Below are 17,163 nucleotides of genomic sequence, written 5' to 3' on the forward strand. Positions count from 1 at the left end.
AACAATTTTCCAGATTTGCAACCGTTTTTGTGACTGACCATGTACAGAACATATGAGCAATTGCTAGTGCACTCAGCTTGGAGGGAACATAGCTGTGAAGGCTGAGCTAGTTACACAGTTAACTGCTTCACGTCTGCTGTGTTAACAGAAGCTAGGTATGTGGTATTAACTGCATCTGACTTAACTGCCGTTAGTTTGCGTTAAGGGTCTGGGACGATGCTAGGCATGGTTACGACGATTAACATGGAGGCTCTGTAATCCCTGCAGATTAATACTGGCAAATAATACCTTACCATGTTCTAGTTAATAGGATCCTAAATTTGAAAACCATAACCTTCTCCTTGAACTAGCTGAGCCCATCACTTTACTTTGGCAGATGTAGTTCTATTGGCCCCTGATGTCAGAAGTCAGTGGACAAACATGGCCACACCAGAGGTCATAACCTCCCCATCCTAATCCCAAAGTCTTATTACAATACCAGAAACATTTTTTGTTAATACACCATGAGATGCTCTTACAGCATCCAACTGAGGCCAATGCCCAAGATCCTGTTGATCCCACACAGCTTCATTACTTGTATGCTATTGGCAACTGCCCTGGTTAAAGAAATTCCTCACACAGGATCAACCCAGCTCTGCTAAACTGCAGCAAAATAAAAATAAATGCAAAATGGCCTCTTGGTTGAAGCAGAATACCAGAACTTTGTTTCCTACAGACTATGTATTGGTTTAAAATGAGTGAAACTTACCTAGAAGTCAGTCAGGACTCTACATAGCTAAATATAAGTAAGAGCAAATTAGAGAGACATAACTACTTATCCAGTGGTAAAACAGATTATATTAAAAAAAAAGAGGTTATTTTCTTTATATATAATTTTATGATATCAATAAATTAAAGCAATCTACTCTACAAAACTAAAAGAGTTTAATATCTATTTGTAAAGAGAGTCTCTTTATGGGGCCTCTGTTTCGCATTCGGATCCGGTATCATACCACTTTCAAGTTGTGACAAAGAAGTGGGCTGAATATCTGTCCAAGGAAGATAAGAGATCAACCGTACCGTCTGCTGTGGCTACCACCACTGAACCCTTTCCACTCCCTTCTCCCCATTAAAGAACGTTTTTACAGGAAAATGACATACCAGTGTGCTCCACGAGGTCTACCTCTTAAACTACTCATCAACAAGAGAGTTCAGTGTGCTTTCAGTAGTCAACATGGAGTGATTCTGCTACAGTGATGCCAAAAAAATCAATGGGAGGGGCAGGGGTAGGAAAAGGTTGGCTGCTCACCAGTGTAATGAGCGGGGCAAATCAAGTATCCAACAGGTTCCAGAAGTAAATAACAGTGCAGACTGCTGGACAGCAGTTGGGGTGGAAGGAAAATAGGGCCGGTTCGCAGTGGTTTCCCTCAAAGCAGCTCATGAAAAAGATCAGAGGCCATCCCCATGGTTCCATGGCAGCCCACTCCGATGCTCTCCAAAATGGTGTTCAGTGAAATGGCACCCCAAAATACAGCAGTTCATCCTGTGCCAGATGTTCCTGTACAGCATGTTCAGATATCACCACCTGCTGTTTCTACCACAGTAGTTATGGGCATTATCAGATATCTTCTTCTAAACCATGATTGTGGCTCAGGGACAATATATAACTAACAACGTTAAAAAATATATATACATACAACATACGTTGCACAAGTATGATATGAAGGACCTTGCAAGCATTAACAGTTTTTGAAGCATCTAAATGAACCTAGGACAGGACACTTCCACCAAAAAGGCTTGATGTACCACCACAGGAGTGAAGGACTACCATTTTGCCATTAGATGCTGGGAGATCCAAGCCATGCCAGGTCCGTCGCAGGTGTTGCGCATGGGCAACAAGTAAGTGCTTTAGGTTTGCACCTCTCAAGATCTGGTCAAGTGGAATCTGTCATTCATACTTCTTCAGCTGGAAGTTCTGCTTCTATGGGGTTCTCTGGGCTACAGTCAGCATCCCCTTCATGTTGGGTTTGGCCATTACCAACGCTGGTGAGGTATGTGTTTACCAGCTGGGTTATCTCGTCCACCTTAAGAAAGCAAAGAGGAAGAATTAATACAATTAAAAGTCAGGACCTTGAGTGCACCACAGAAAGGCAGTCAGAGCAAATAATACCTCAAAGCAACAGATTCTAGGAGGTTTAAGTGCATTTTTTAAGGTATAGTACAAACTATGAAATCCCCTACCAATTTCTGGAGAACATTTTCAGAAATACCCACATAAATGTATAGTCCACAGATATTTCTACCCACAGGACTGTGTGATGTTCTCAAAAAGGGAAATGTGTGAGCATAATTCCCCTTGGAAATTTCCCAGGAAAAACAACCATCTGCAGCTGTTTAAACCTGCTTTTTCCTGTGGTAGTTTTTCTGTTTAAAACATGTCAACTTGAAAACCTCATCCAGGTAGGTTCTCTAAGAAAGTTATCTACCACCAAAGTACAAATGTATTTTCAATGCAGATGCTGTTGCAATTAGGTGCCAGATTATAAAAAGCCTGTGGGAAGAAAATTGACATTTACGTACTAACGTGTATATTCCCACATAGATGCAGCTATTCGGGTTATTTATGGGTGCCTTCCTTATAGAATTACCCCCAAAGCGGCTAAAACTAAAATAAATGCAAAAATATCCCAAAAGATTTATAGGCTATGATGGTTTAATTTCCAGTCACCTTAGGACAAAGCCTACAGCTACTTTTTACCTATGGACTTTGCACTGAGTTTCAAAAGGAAAAAGCCTCTGCAGTGGATACAAAGTCCCTGCATATTTTAGTATCTCTTTTCCATGGGGATATTATTCCCTGGAAAAAAAAAAAGATCCCATGTATGTGTGGAATGGAGAAGGAGCCTAAAGTTAGGACAGTATACAGAGAACCGAGAAGCCAGGATTCAAATCCCACTGCTGCTCCTCGAGATCTGGGAAAAGTCACTTAACTCTCCATTGTCTCAAAATAGGCTGTGAGCCCCCAGCCCCTACCTGGGACAGGATTATCCCTGCTGTAGCTGATGGTAATCAGTTATCTGTCTCTTCTATTCATTGCTCCATCTTGGAATTAACACAGCATTCTTTTTTTTTTTAATCATTTCCTTCCTCTGGAACTCTTTTCCTGCTGAACTTGGGGCCTTCCCTTTGGGCTTCCCTTCAAGCTTTCTACGAGGTTCTCTAATAAAGCTGGTGCTGGCATGCAATGGCATGCCTTCCCTTTACTCCCTCCCTCCCTACCTTTCCACCCTTCCTGTCAACACATTGTTGTTCCTTTCTTTCTCTTTCTATTAATATTTTAACTCTTTATTGGCATTGTTGCTCTTCTATGGCTCTCATTCAACATCAAGTTACGTAAAGCAGCCGTTTCACCATCTGCCAATTAAAGGGTTAATTGATAGATTTGAAAACTGCTTTGATTCTTACCCTGAAAGGCAATGTATCAAGTGCAAAATAAACAATGTAACTTGCCTTGTGCTACAACTGAAAAATGCATAACATATCCACTAAATGCAGCCCAAGATTCCTGCACTAGGTTGCAAACACTTTTTAGGTAACTAACTTACAGAAACTGTTCTCCTCAAGGCTAATCTCAGAACTGTAGCTCCAAGTCTCCTGCCTTTTTTATACAATTTCTATCTGCCCACATAGATATCTTCACCATTTAAGGCTCAACAGTTATTAAAGAAATGTATTAAGGATGCCAAATCAGTTCAGTTGCTCAAGATATCCTCTTAACTTTTGATACTGCTGCTTTTTTGGATTTCATTCCCAAGTTCTCTTTCTTTCCATCCCTTCAATTTAAGAAATCAGGCTGGCCCAGTGGCAGTGCTACACATTGTCATACAGAGGAGCCAGATCTTACGCTTGCCAGTCAGGGCTGGGGATGCTCTGGAGACAGTATTCACAAATGCGGAAACTAAATTTTTCCTTGCAACCCCCAATGACAAGATCGAAGAAACAACGATACATGTGAACGGTTTAGACTATAATACAGAACAATCTATAAAAATACTGGGAGTGACTTTGGATAAACATCTTACATGGGCAGACTGGATGGGCCATTTGGCCTTTATCTGCCATCATGTTTCTATATTTCTAAAAGACATTGGAACATACTGATTTATTATTTAAGAAATGTATTTAGGTGCTCTGGAAGCTTTGCACCATTAAGAAATATTTTGATGAAGCCTCTTTTCGTTTGCTGGTACAGTCCTCCATCTTAAGCATTCTTGATTATTGTAATACTTAGGTGCTTATAAGAAAATTCTCAAACAATTGAGAGTGGTTCAGAATACTGCTGTCCACCTCATTTTTGGTTTAAAAAAAATGTGAGTATATTACTCCTTTTTATCAGAAACTCCATTGGCTGCCAAGAGTCTAGAATTCTGTTCAAATTTTCATGCATTTGTTAGAAGGAAAAGTGTGCCTTTTTGCAGATGATACCAAGATTTGTAACAGAGTAGACACCGAAGAGGGAGTGGAAAATATGAAAAAGGATCTGCAAAAGTTACAGGAATGGTCTAATGCCTGGCAACTAAAATTCAATGCAAAGAAATGCAGAGTAATGCATTTGGGGATTAATAATAGGAAGGAACCATATATGCTGGGAGGAGAGAAGCTGATATGCACGGACGGGGAGAGGGACCTTGGGGTGATAGTGTCCGAAGATCTAAAGGCGAAAAAATAGTGTGACAAGGCAGTGGCTGCTGCCAGAAGGATGCTGGGCTGTATAAAGAGAGGCATAGTCAGTAGAAGGAAGAAGGTGTTGACGCCCCTGTACAGGTCATTGGTAAGGCCCCACTTGGAGTATTGTTTTCAGTTTTGGAGACCGTATCTGGCGAAAGACGTAAGAAGACTTGAGGCGGTCCAGAGGAGGGTGACGAAAATGATAGGAGGCTTGCGCCAGAAGACGTATGAGGAGAGACTGGAAGCCCTGAATATGTATACCCTAGAGGAAAGGAGAGACAGGGGAGATATGATTCAGACGTTCAAATACTTGAAGGGTATTAACGTAGAACAAAATCTTTTCCAGAGAAAGGAAAATGGTAAAACCAGAGGACATAATTTGAGGTTGAGGGGTGGTAGATTCAGGGGCAATGTTAGGAAATTCTACTTTACGGAGAGGGTGGTGGATGCCTGGAATGCGCTCCCGAGAGAGGTGGTGGAGAGTAAAACTGTGACTGAGTTCAAAGAAGCGTGGGATGAACACAGAAGATTTAGAATCAGAAAATAATATTAAATATTGAACTAGGCCAGTTACTGGGCAGACTTGCACGGTCTGTGTCTGTGTATGGCCGTTTGGTGGAGGATGGGCAGGGGAGGGCTTCAGTGGCTGGGAGGGTGTAGATGGGCTGGAGTAAGTCTTAACAGAGATTTTGGCAGTTGGAACCCAAGCACAGTACCGGGTAAAGCTTTGGAGTCTTGCCCAGAAATAGCTAAGAAGAAAAAATAAAAAATTTAAATTGAATCAGGTTGGGCAGACTGGATGGACCATTTGGGTCTTTATCTGCCGTCATCTACTATGTTACTATAAATCAGTCTTTGGTATGTCACCAGGCTATCTTGTTCCTCACTTCTTTTTGAGCCACTCTAATAAGAGTACACGCAGAGTGCATTTGTTCACATACCCCTCTATAAAATCCTGTCATTACAAGAAGTTCCTTGAGAGAACTCTCTCGTTTCAGGCCGCTAACTGAATGTATGGCTTGGAAAAATTGTTAGAGGTTCCTTCTTATGCTGATTTTAGAAAACTGCTAAAGACACAACTACTTGATAGGTTGGTATCTTAATGTAATCTGTTTTAACTTTTAATAAGCCCTTTTCATTCACCTTGTATTTTCATCTGTATTGAATGTATCAATTTTATTTGCTGTGAACCGCCTAGAACCTTTTCAGTATGGTGGTATATAAGAATAAAATTAATATTATTATTAACCCCTGCAAGGGGAATGATTTAGTCACTGGGCAACAGTGACATCTAATGGCCAGACTGAGTGCAGGATGGAGCCTTGGGGCATGACCCCCCTGCTGAGGACTAGTCTGAGCTAGACAAGTAGGAAAAACACAGACCTGCGTAGCTGTGAATGAAGGTTTGTAGCTCAAGAGCACACTGCCAAAGGAGAAGAGGTAACCATCAGGCCTTCTCCTCTCCCTCTCCAAAAAGTCTGATTACATAAATCTGCTTGCTTGATAGCTGTGTGTGTTGAATTCCTACTTTACATGTTCCAAGTGTAAACAATTACACCCCGAGTGTCGTTTTGAAAAGGCCTGCCTTTATTTTAATTACCCCAAGCACACAAGTCTGTAGCATGATATGACGCTGTGCAACTTGGAGGTAGAGATATTTTTGATAGATGAGTCTAGGTGAAACCACAAAGAACACACATAGGTTATATAATAAACACGTGTGCATTTTAGTCTGCTTTTCTGCTCCTATTTTATAAGAGCACCCTTTGAGGCTACATGGCTTTTCATCACCTCAGTAACCGGTTATGAAATTACCCTCAAAGTCCTGGACTCTCACCTTGCAATCCAGGGTTGAAGTGCCAAAAGCAAGACCACACAGAACTGTTTGCTTTTCAGTACCTCTTTGCACAACAGGTGGCCTGTTAGTCTCGTGTAACTGGCATTATGACATTTCAACAGTACAGAATGGTACACTGTACTTTGTTTCCAATATGGCTTGAAGCCAGACTCAACATTCTGGCAGTTCAATTAAGTTCGCCAAGTCGTACATTGGACAACTTTGCTTTGATTGAAAAGCCACATACACTGTAGCAAGAGACAGCAACTTTGATGGACAAGCCCGGTAAATTGCTTCCAGGGATGTGACCTGGCCTTAGGGATTCATCTGTTCCATCTTCCCAGTGAGACGGCTTTGTGCAATTTTAACACAGCATTAAAGGGTTTCTGTCGACTCTCAAAACAGGCAATGCTGACACAAAGTACTTGCAGTACCAAGCAATCAACACTGCAAACCTGGCCATGTGAGTATCGTCTGCTCAGCTCTACCAGCCCAGACATTAAATGTAGGACATGGAAGAAAAAATTAAACCATGATCACGAAAAACTGAACCATCAGCATTAGCACACAGTAAGACCTTAAAGACTCTGGCACCCACCTAAAGGTCTGCTGTTCCCAAACACAAAGTAATCCAAATCACTTCATTTTTGCATCAAGAGGACAAACAGCACATCCCTAATTCTAAAGGATGCTGAAGACAACAAACAGGAGTAAGTCTTTAAAGTGCGTCTTAACATTTACACACCAACACAGATCATTAAAATAAGGGTAAATATACATGTGTGTGTGTAAAGAGGGCTGGCTCAACATACAGACCAGGTGAGGCACTGGCTCAGGATGCCAGTGATAAAGGGTGTCCAAATCCCAGTCTGGCCTGCCTTCAGACTCCTGGAGGGATAGATGTCAGAGTGGAATTTTGATGCTCTTTATCAGGAGCACCTTGTGTGCCAGTGTCTCACCTGAGAAAGGGGGCGAGAAGCCAATACAAAAATTGGCTCAGGGCTCCACACTCTTGAATTGACCCTGTGTGTAAATGTCACAAATCTGTTTAAGTATGATTTTGATATCAGAGTGGTCACTTAACTCTTCATCTGCCAGCACACAATCAACTATACAGCTCCTCCCCCATACCCCCTTAGTACAGAATTCAAAATTTCACTATCTTTGCATATGGAATCCTCCTTCCCCAAACTTAAGGTGGCATTGGAAACCTATTTCAATTGGTGCTTCCATTCTAAGATGGCATGGTACACTGGTCCGTGGGACAGGGAGACCCCAGTGTATTCTCCCTGCTCTTTCTATACTTTGTTTCTCTCCTATTGAGAAACAGTGCTCTTTTCCCTCTTTGAATATTGAGGCACACACATGGTGAAGTCTGGTCAAAAAGCATGGGAGGGAGTCGCACTTACACACGTAGCTGATAGAAGCGCACAAAGTTATACTATTCATAAAACATAAGCATTACCCCTGCCGAGTCAGACCAGGGGTCCATCGTGCCCAGCAGTCCGCTCCCGCTGCGGCCCCCCAGGTCCATGATCTGTAAGTGTTCCATACCTAAAACGTTCATACCCTATTCGTTTAATATTCTGTAAAGTAACCCTCTATCTGTACCCTGCAATCCCCTTCGCTTCCAGGAATCATCCAGTCCCTTTTTGAACCCCAGTATTGTACTCTGTCCTATCACCTCTCCTGGAAGCGCGGTCCAGGTGTCCACCACCCTCTGAGTGAAGAAGAACTTCCTTGCATTCGTTTTGAATCTGTCTCCTCTCAGTTTTTCTGAATGAACTCTCATTTTTGTTGTCCCCGCTAGTCTGAAGAATCTGTCCCTCTCCACCTCCTCTATGCCTTTCATGATTTTATAAGTCTCTATCATGTCCCCTTTAAGTCTGCTTTTCCAGGGTAAAGAGCCCCAGCTTGTCCAACCTTTCAGCATATGAAAGGGTCTCCATGCCCTTTATCATCCTTGTTGCTCTCCTCTGGACCCCTCTTGAGTATCGCCATATCCTTCTTAAGATACGGCGACATGTATTGGATGCAGTATTCCAGATGTGGGTGCACCATTGCTCGATACAGTGGCAGGATAACTTCCTTCGTTTTGGTAATGATACCTTTTTTGATAATGCCCAACATTCTGTTTGCTTTCTTTGAGGCCGCTGCACATTGTGCCGCCGGCTTCAATGTTTTATCCACCAATACCCCCAGGTCTTTTTCTAGGTTGCCTTCCCCCAGTACCTTCCTTCCCATCGTATAGTTGTACATGGGGTTCCCTTTCCCTATGTGCAAGACCTTACATTTTTCCACATTGAAGCTCATCTGCCATCTTTTTGCCCACTCATTCAGTTTGTTCAGGTCGCTCTGCAGTTCTTTGCATTCCTCAACAGTTCTGACCCTGCTGGAGAGTTTTGTGTCGTCCGTGAACTTGATAACTTTGCACTTCATCCCCGTTTCCAGATCATTAATGAATATATTGAACAGCAGCGGTCCCAGCACTGACCCCTGTGGGACACCACTCGTGACCCCTTTCCAATCAGAGTAGTGTCCCTTTACTCCTACCCTCTGCTTCCTGTCCGCCAGCCAATTTTTGATCCATCTGTGTACCCCGTGGCTCCACATTTTCTTCAGTAGATGCTCATGGGGTACCTTGTTGAAGGCTTTTTGGAAATCCAGATATACGATATCTATGGGGTCACATTTAGTTTTATGTCTGGCGTAAGTGCTTTGCCTAAATCACTAGAAATTTGAGAAATCCAAGATGTTTGCCATGGAAGCATTTTGATGCCAAAACGATTGCAAAACATTTAAATAAAAAGATAAAACTAGCAATTTCAGGATTTTAGAAGTGGAAAACCTAAAGGAAAATGCAGAAATCTTTAAAAAGAAGATTTACAGAACCCCCCCCTCCATGATTTTCCTCATATGCTGTAACAGCCTTACTCACTGTGACCTGTGCTGACAATGTGCTGCACCCTGCCTTAGTTCCAAAGGTAAACTGCCTCTAGGCGAAGAAATCACTGCCTCAAAATGGAATGTTCTTCCAGCACTGAATCTTTGGGCTGTCTCTGACTGAGTCCAACCCCCGCGGACACAAACAGGAGGAGGCGAAATGCAATAGGCATCCTGCGATACCTCGCTGAACCCTCTACAGATGCCTAACAGCCTGCACTCAAGCCCCTACAGCGCAGTAGGTGAGCAATGCTGTACCATCGAATAGGGGAGCTCTTAGCACTGAAATTAAGCAAAAGGATCACAAAAAAACCTGACAAAAATAAAGATATAAGCAAAGCAGATCAGAGACTCCTTCCGGCTGCATACAGAAGGAAAAACTGAATATAGCAGCAGAGCCCTTTGATGAAGTAGGAGGGATTTAAAAGCTGGAATGGATTCCTTCTGCATGGCTTGCAAGCACTGGGATATTGCCTGCTCGTCCCGAATGACACACCTATTGCAATAGAAATATACTTGTTTAAATCAATCCTGTGAATAAGTTGAAGGCAATTATGGGACTAAAAATGGCCAAAATTGGTATGACTTCTATATAAGTCAAGGCCACACTCAAAGCCACATTTGACCGCCCTCCCAATTAACGGGTCCTTCTCCCTGACATCCCACCTCCCCCATCAGCATGTCCATCTCCTCGCTTCAATCATACCCTATAGATCCAATACCACATCAGCATGTCTTTTTTACATTGGTCCCCTCCCTCCTCATAGTTCACCTAGGCCACCTAAGGCCTACTCTGGTGCGCACCCCTCTGACAACTCTTGCTCCCACTCAGACAGAATAGGTCAGAGGGAGTGCTCCAGTATAGTGCTGCACCACCGGCACTGAGATTTGAAGGTGGGGGGGTCAGGGGAGAGATGGCAAAATGTGATTAGCATCAACAGGGGTGCAGTGGGTGGGAGGTTAATTTTCTTAGTGCTGTAGATAAGACAATCCGGTTTTTCACATGCATTTTTCAGTACAAACGTTTAACTTCTAGTTGAGTACATATGGCACAGATGCCTATTTCATCTGTGAAACTTTCTAAAAAAGAATGTAGGTACTTCCTTTTTACTTTTTAAAACAGGCACACCACTGTTACAGATTACTTCTAAAATGGAAGTCTACTCCATAACCTCATAATCTCCTTGTGCTAAAGCTAGAGCTACGAGCTCTACTTGGAAAGTGAACTATTACACTTCTGCTGTAAGAGTAGTAGCACAAGCCATAAGTTATAAATCTTTTCAGGTGTAATCTGAGGGATGATGGATAGATTGATTGCTGGGAATCCTGTGGAGCTCCATTCGCCACTCTTCCAGTTTGGAGGTCATCACAAAAATAGCTTGGTATGAGGGAACTATGCCTATAAGCTGGACCCATACCCAGAGGCCAAGGACCAGGGATGTCTCTTTTGTCAGACCACTAGTGCTTTTCATGAGGCTATTGATTTTAGTTAATTTATGTATTTACTAGTCTTTAAGCCCGTTACATTAACGGGTGCTAGAGTAGATGTCTGTCTGTCTGGGTATTTTTTTTCTTTGTCTCTCTCCTTGCATGCTGCCTGACTGTCATTTTTTCTGTCTGTGAATCTCCCTGTGCCTCCTTCCTATGTCCTTAGTGCCCCTTCCTATGTCCATAGTGCCCCCAGTGCCCCTTTCTATGTCCTTAGTGCCCCCTGAGCCTCCTTCCTCCCCCCCTCCGATGCCAGCCTGCCTTCCATTGAAACCCCCCCCACCCCCTCCGTTGCCTTCCATCCCCCTTCCATTGAAACCCCCCCATGCCAGCCTGCCTGCCTCCCATCCCCCTGAGCAGCATATTTCCATGGAAACCCCCCCCCCCCGATGCCAGCCTGCGTGCCTGCCTTCCATTGAACCCCCCACCCTAAACTAAACCTTGGGTTTATATACCGCACCATCTCCACGAATGCGGAGCTCGGCACGGTTTACAGGAAGAAAGATGAGAGAGGAACTACAGTGGAGAGATTAAAGAGTTAGGTGTAAAGGGAAGCGGCAGAGGAAATTAGGCCAGTAGAAGACCCGAAGCAGCGTTTAGTGTGCCTGGGACGCTGCTCCTCCTGCCGGGTTTGGTAGCGGTGGGAGGGTCAATGGGGGTTTCAGTTGTGGTGGGTGGGGGGGTGAGTCGCAGCATGTTAGTGGTGTAACCTAGGGTCGGTGACGGGAGGGGGAAGTCACAGCTGTTACCTGGCCGAAAACCCGTCCGCACAGCCAGCGACCGCTGTCTTTCTGCCTCTGCCGGTGGGGACCCCGGGGCCTGGGTGCGGCAGGGAAGGGGGGTCTTACTCTTGCCTGGCCGGGGCCGAATCCCGGGCCTGCTCTCCTTCCCCTAAGTCCGGCCCCTCACTCCACGCCATCTAGCGCATGCGCACTCGTGCCGCCGCGACAGATCAGGGAACACGCGGCGCGAGTGCACATGGGCGCTTAAAATTTTATTATTATAGATTCAGTTTTCTATACCGTTCTCCCAGGGGAGCTTAGAACAGTTTGCATGAATTTGTTCGTGCATTTTTCCCTGTCTGTCCTTGTGGGCTCACAATCTATCTAATGTACCTGGGGCAATGGGGGATTAAGTGACTTGCCCAAGGTCACAAGGAATAGCGTAGGTTTAAACCCACAACCTAAGGGTGCTGAGGCTGTAGCTTTAACCACTGCACCACTCTAGAAATCAAAATGTAGTAAAAGTGAGCTAAGTATAGGACAATCAAACCATTGTGACATCACTGATGAGGTTGGCTCTTAGGCATTGGTGGAATGAGGCATTATGACATCACAATACCAGCTCTGGTTATCAGAAGCTGAAACTTTTCACACTATTTATTTATTCAGTTTTATATATCATTCTCCCAGGGGAGCTCAGAATGGTTTACATGAATTTTTTCAGATACTCAAGCATTTTTCCCTGTCTGTCCCAGTGAGCTCACAATCTATCTGATGTACCTGGGGCAATGGGGGGATTAAGTGACTTTCCAAGGGTCACAAGGAGGAGTGGGGGTTTGAATGCACAACCTCAGGTGCTGAGGCTGTAGCTTTAATCATTCACCACACTCTCCCAATGGGTCTCTCCAGTTGTTCTATTTTTACTTTGACTAGCGACTAGGGGTGTGCAGGGAGAAAAGCTTTCCTCATTTAGTTTATTTTTTTTAACTTTTCTCTCTAGTTGGGTTGATTTTGTTCCATTTTAGCTCAAGCTATTCTGTGAGCATAATCTAAAATGGGAAAAATATGACGACATTCCATTTAAGGACAGCACAAGTTTCTGATGCACATCAGAGGTACAGCAACACCCTGGTTTTACTCGGTGCCAGAATTAGTAACAGAGAGAAACCTTCCAAAGGGGAGATATATTAAGGACAGAAAACTAGCAGTCCAGAAAGTTACAAGGCAGACAATGTATTTCCTCCTCCCGTCCCCCACCAAAGCTGAGGGCAGACTTGGACCTGGAGCCATCTCTCCCCTGGTTCATCCGCAAAGGGGTAGCGCTCAGGCTGCTGAGGTTCCGAGGAGGTACGCTGGGGTTGGAACCACGCCGCGTATCTTCCCTGATTTCTCTGAGGGGTCCTGGTGGTCGTGATCTGAGGTGAGGCGGTCAGAAAACCTGAAAAATCCAGTTTAATCAGCTCTTCAGGTACTGATCTCCCTATGCTTGCACTGTGTATTGCTGGCTGCCATTGAAATGCATTGCAGCATGTCTCTGTGGTGTCTGAGTCAGAGTTTGCTGATTTTGGGGGGTGCTCAAATTGGGGTTTGGGGGGTTTCCCTGCATGCCATGATCCCCCCACCTGTAAAATCCTAAAATCGCCATTTTTCATGTTTTCCTGCGTTTTTAACGGGCAATTTTTAGGCAAAATCGGCACCCGTGGCAGCCATCTTGGATTTTCTTCAAAGTTTTTAAAAGTAAATTTTTTGGACTTAGCTTTGTTTTTGCTCCAGACGGCTACCTCAGGACAGGATGGCAAGGATTCATGCCTTAGATGTGGCGGATGATGGACCTAATGCCCTTTAATTCTACCGGAGTCACGATTGCTGCGATCATGGCGTCTAAACTGGGCACGGATGGCGTTTTTGCGAAACGCAAGCACGGTTTCGGGAAAAAGTCTCAGCCTGCTAATCCTGTGATATCTGAGACGCATAGAGCGGTTCCGGCCGCCAGTGACTGTTTTTCCCCAGAATTTGGGACTTTGAGGTATCTGACTGTAAAACAAAAAAAAAAAAAAAAAAAACAGGAGTAAAAGGGGCTTTGCCTGTTTCTCTCACTCAAGACTCCAGTACAACAGTTTGTTCTACCTTCGGATGCCAGCATGACGACTTATTCCTTTACTGGGGTACAGAAAGCAGGTGGCTCGTCCCCATCCTTGCTTCTGATTCAGTGTCTGCCTTTGCTGTCGCCTATTTCTTCAGCGGAATTAGCAGAGGTGGCTAACTTAGCGAATCTAGATGATACCCAGACCAATAGGTTCCAAGACCTTGCGGATTGCCAAGCGGTGTGCCGGCTCTTCAAGACTAGCCGCCTGCCCATCTTTATTTTTGGGTCACTGTGAACACAGAACCTGGTTTCAGACCACGCAGTTCTGACAGAATGTACTGTTCGGAGTTCTGAGCCTCCGCTGTCCGCCTCCTTGCTGCAATGTGGTTTTGGTGGAAGTGCTGTTAGAGGTCTGGGAATCCATGGAGGGTTCCGTTATCCTTGGATTTAGAGAAGTTGTATCCCATGGCATCGGACTTCAACTAGAGACTGGTCCCACTGACGGTGGATTCAGCTGTGGCTCAGGTCGCCAAGCATACCTCGTTTTCCTCAGATGGAGAGATTGTCCTGTAGGATGTTCAGGACTGACGATTGCATTTTGATCTCCAGTGTATTTTTGTTTCTGCTACGGCAGGCAGCCACTTCCTTGTGGTCTGGGCATGTCTGAAATTTTTGCCCAACGCACTCTGTAGCATCTTGAACTAAGCTGGGAGCTTCTTCAGGCTCCGCTCGGCAAATGACTTGGATTCACCAGTGGTTGGGTGCTACTTCAGCTAAAGGCTCCCTTGAGAAGGTTCCCTTTTAAGGGTTCGCTCCTGTTTGGCCAGGGTTTGTATGACCTTATGGCCAGTGTTCAGGTCTGTAGCCTGAGGTGCTCCCTAGCTCTAGACCTCATCCGACCAGGGGTGTGGGACGGACGGATTTCGTCCCTGCCAGTGCACTTCTCAGTTCACCTGACTCCCAGAGCACCATGGAGGGGCCTAAGGCCCCATAAATAAATCCTTCCTGCCTATTGCAGTTGGGGGTAGGTGCTTCAGGGCTTCCGGCAGGAGGAAGTGGGCATCTCTCCTGCCGATGTTGGGGGGTCCCATGTTGCAGCCATTCAGCTGACCGCAGTAGGAATATTTCCCCCTCCCCCCGATCAGCTGAGTCGGTAGGACTTGCTTCGGAAAGCACTGCTGGCTCAGCTGATCGGGGATAATTTCCCCTTTTGGCTGCTGCAGCCTAATTTTAGGATCCTGTGACGGCAGAGATAGGCAGTTGAAATGTAGGCCAGGGTTTTCCAGGCCTACATTTCAGTCGCCTATCTTGCTGTGAATTGCGGCTAGGTAGTCACTTTAGCCTGCCTAATGCCACTTCCAGCGTTGGCAATGCCTACTTTGGCATTCTGTGGCCTAAGCGGCTACCTAGCCACAATGTCAGCTGTCTTTATTTAGGGGTCAGTACACTTCAACACTTCCGTTTTTTGCTGTTTGATGACATTTTTCAATTAACTTAGGCATCAGCAGGGCACCTATTAATGCGTACGTTTAGGAGCTGGTTATAGAATTTCCCTGTTAGTGGGTTCTTTTTTGGTAATCTGTGTGGTTAACAATTTGTTGTTACTGTATAAGCTGCTTGGGGAAAGGCGGAGTATAATGTTTTAAAAAAATCTATCTATATATATATATATATATATATATATATATATATTTTTTTTTTTTTTTAGCCCAATGATTTTATGTAGCAAAAATATATACCGATCACTCCAACAGAACTAGGTTTTACCTTTGTTGTCTCAAAGAGAAGATCTTTATCTCCGGCTGATACTTTTAAGGTGTTACTGTCCGAGATGCTGAAAGAGGCGATCTGACCATAGCCGAAGCTGTCAAAGGGCTCCACATCTCCCTGTTTGTACAGTGATAATGCCTGGGCACTGACTCCAAGCCACAGCTTCTGAGTAAAGCTGCCAGCTGAGCTCTGCATGAAAATGGAGAAAAGGGTTAAATATATCAACCTATCAGTCAACAGCACTTATCCAAATAACTGCCTTCTCCGGGCCTTATCTGGGAATTTTCAGCAGCACTGTTCAAAACAGTGGCACCACAAGCCTTAAAAACCTAATGCTGGAGCAGAGTGAGGACAGAGCATGTGTCTGAATTCTAGAAAGTGCAGGACAGGCACATGGGATCCCTTAGGGAGAGGAGCAGATAGTGGATGCTACGGATGGGCAGGCTGGTTGGGCCATTTGGCCTTTATCTGCTATCATGCTTCTATGTTTCATCTAACTACAGACATGGGTAGCAAACAAGCAGATCAATGAAAAAAAGTCCCAACTTCAATCACCACATATGCACTTCAGAACGCATACATGCTTGGACATGCTTCAACATCTTTATAAATGATCTGAACATTGGTACGAGTGAGGTGATTAAATTTGCGGATGATACGAAGTTATTCAGAGTAGTGAAGACACAGGGGGATTGTGAAGATCTGCAACGTGACATAATCAAGCTTGAAATAGGCGTCAATGTGGATAAGTGTAAAGTGATGCATGTCAGTAACAAAAATCTCATGCACGAATACAGGATGTCTGGGGCGGTAATTGGCGAGACCTCTCAGGAAAGAGACTTGGGAGTTCTGATCGACAAGTTGATGAAGCCGACCGCGCAATGTGCGGCAGCGGAGAAAAGGGCAAACAGAATGCTAGGAATGATTAAGAAAGGGATCACGAACAGATCGGAGAAAGTTGTCATGCCGCTGTACCGAGCCATGGTGTGCCCTCACCTGGAGTACTGCGTCCAGCACTGGTCACCGTACATGAAGAAGGACACGGTACTACTCAAAAGGGTCCAGAGAAGAGCGACTAAGATGGTTAAGGGGCTGGAGGAGTTGCCATACAGTGAAAGATTAGTGAAACAGGGCCTTTTCTCCTCCGAACAGAGGAGATTGAGAGGGGACATGATCGAAACATTCAAGGTACTGAAGGGAATAGACTTAGTAGATAAGGACAGGTTGTTCATCCTCTCCAAGGTAGGGAGAACGAGAGGACACTCTCTAAAATTGAAAGGGGATAGATTCCGTACGAACGTAAGGAAATTCTTCTTCACTCAGAGAGTGGTAGAAAACTGGAATGCTCTTCCGGAGTCTGTCATAGGGGAAAACACTCTCCAAGGATTCAAGACAAAGTTAGACAAGTTGCTGGGGAACCAGAACGTACGCAGGTAGAGCTAGTCTCAGTTAGGGCGCTGGTATTTGACCAGAGGGCTGCCGCGTGAGCAGACTGCTGGGCACGATGGACCACTGGTCTGACCCAGCAGCAGCAGTTCTTATGTTCTTATGTACAATAATTAAAAAGCCCGACACAGCCATGTTTTGCCCTTTCCAGGGCTGCATCAGAG

At 44.7% G+C, this 17,163-nt stretch overlaps 1 protein-coding gene across 3 annotated transcripts in view; it reads right to left on the bottom strand.

Annotated features, from left to right (window-relative positions):
• Window positions 1-817: 817 nt before the first annotated feature.
• PLEKHH3 (pleckstrin homology, MyTH4 and FERM domain containing H3) overlaps window positions 818-17,163 on the bottom strand; it is a 187,654-nt gene continuing 171,308 nt past the window's right edge. For all 3 annotated transcript variants that reach the window (XM_033918211.1, XM_033918207.1, XM_033918212.1), the window contains 2 exons: window positions 15,551-15,742; window positions 818-2,063 (listed from right to left, as the gene is read on the bottom strand). In XM_033918211.1, coding sequence (XP_033774102.1) covers window positions 1,932-2,063; window positions 15,551-15,742 — 324 coding nt within the window. In that variant the 3' untranslated portion in view covers window positions 818-1,931. The remainder of the gene's footprint in view (window positions 2,064-15,550; window positions 15,743-17,163) is intronic.

The sequence above is a fragment of the Geotrypetes seraphini genome, chromosome 13, assembly GCF_902459505.1.
Source record: "Geotrypetes seraphini chromosome 13, aGeoSer1.1, whole genome shotgun sequence".
NCBI classification, from domain to species: Eukaryota; Metazoa; Chordata; class Amphibia; order Gymnophiona; family Dermophiidae; genus Geotrypetes; species Geotrypetes seraphini.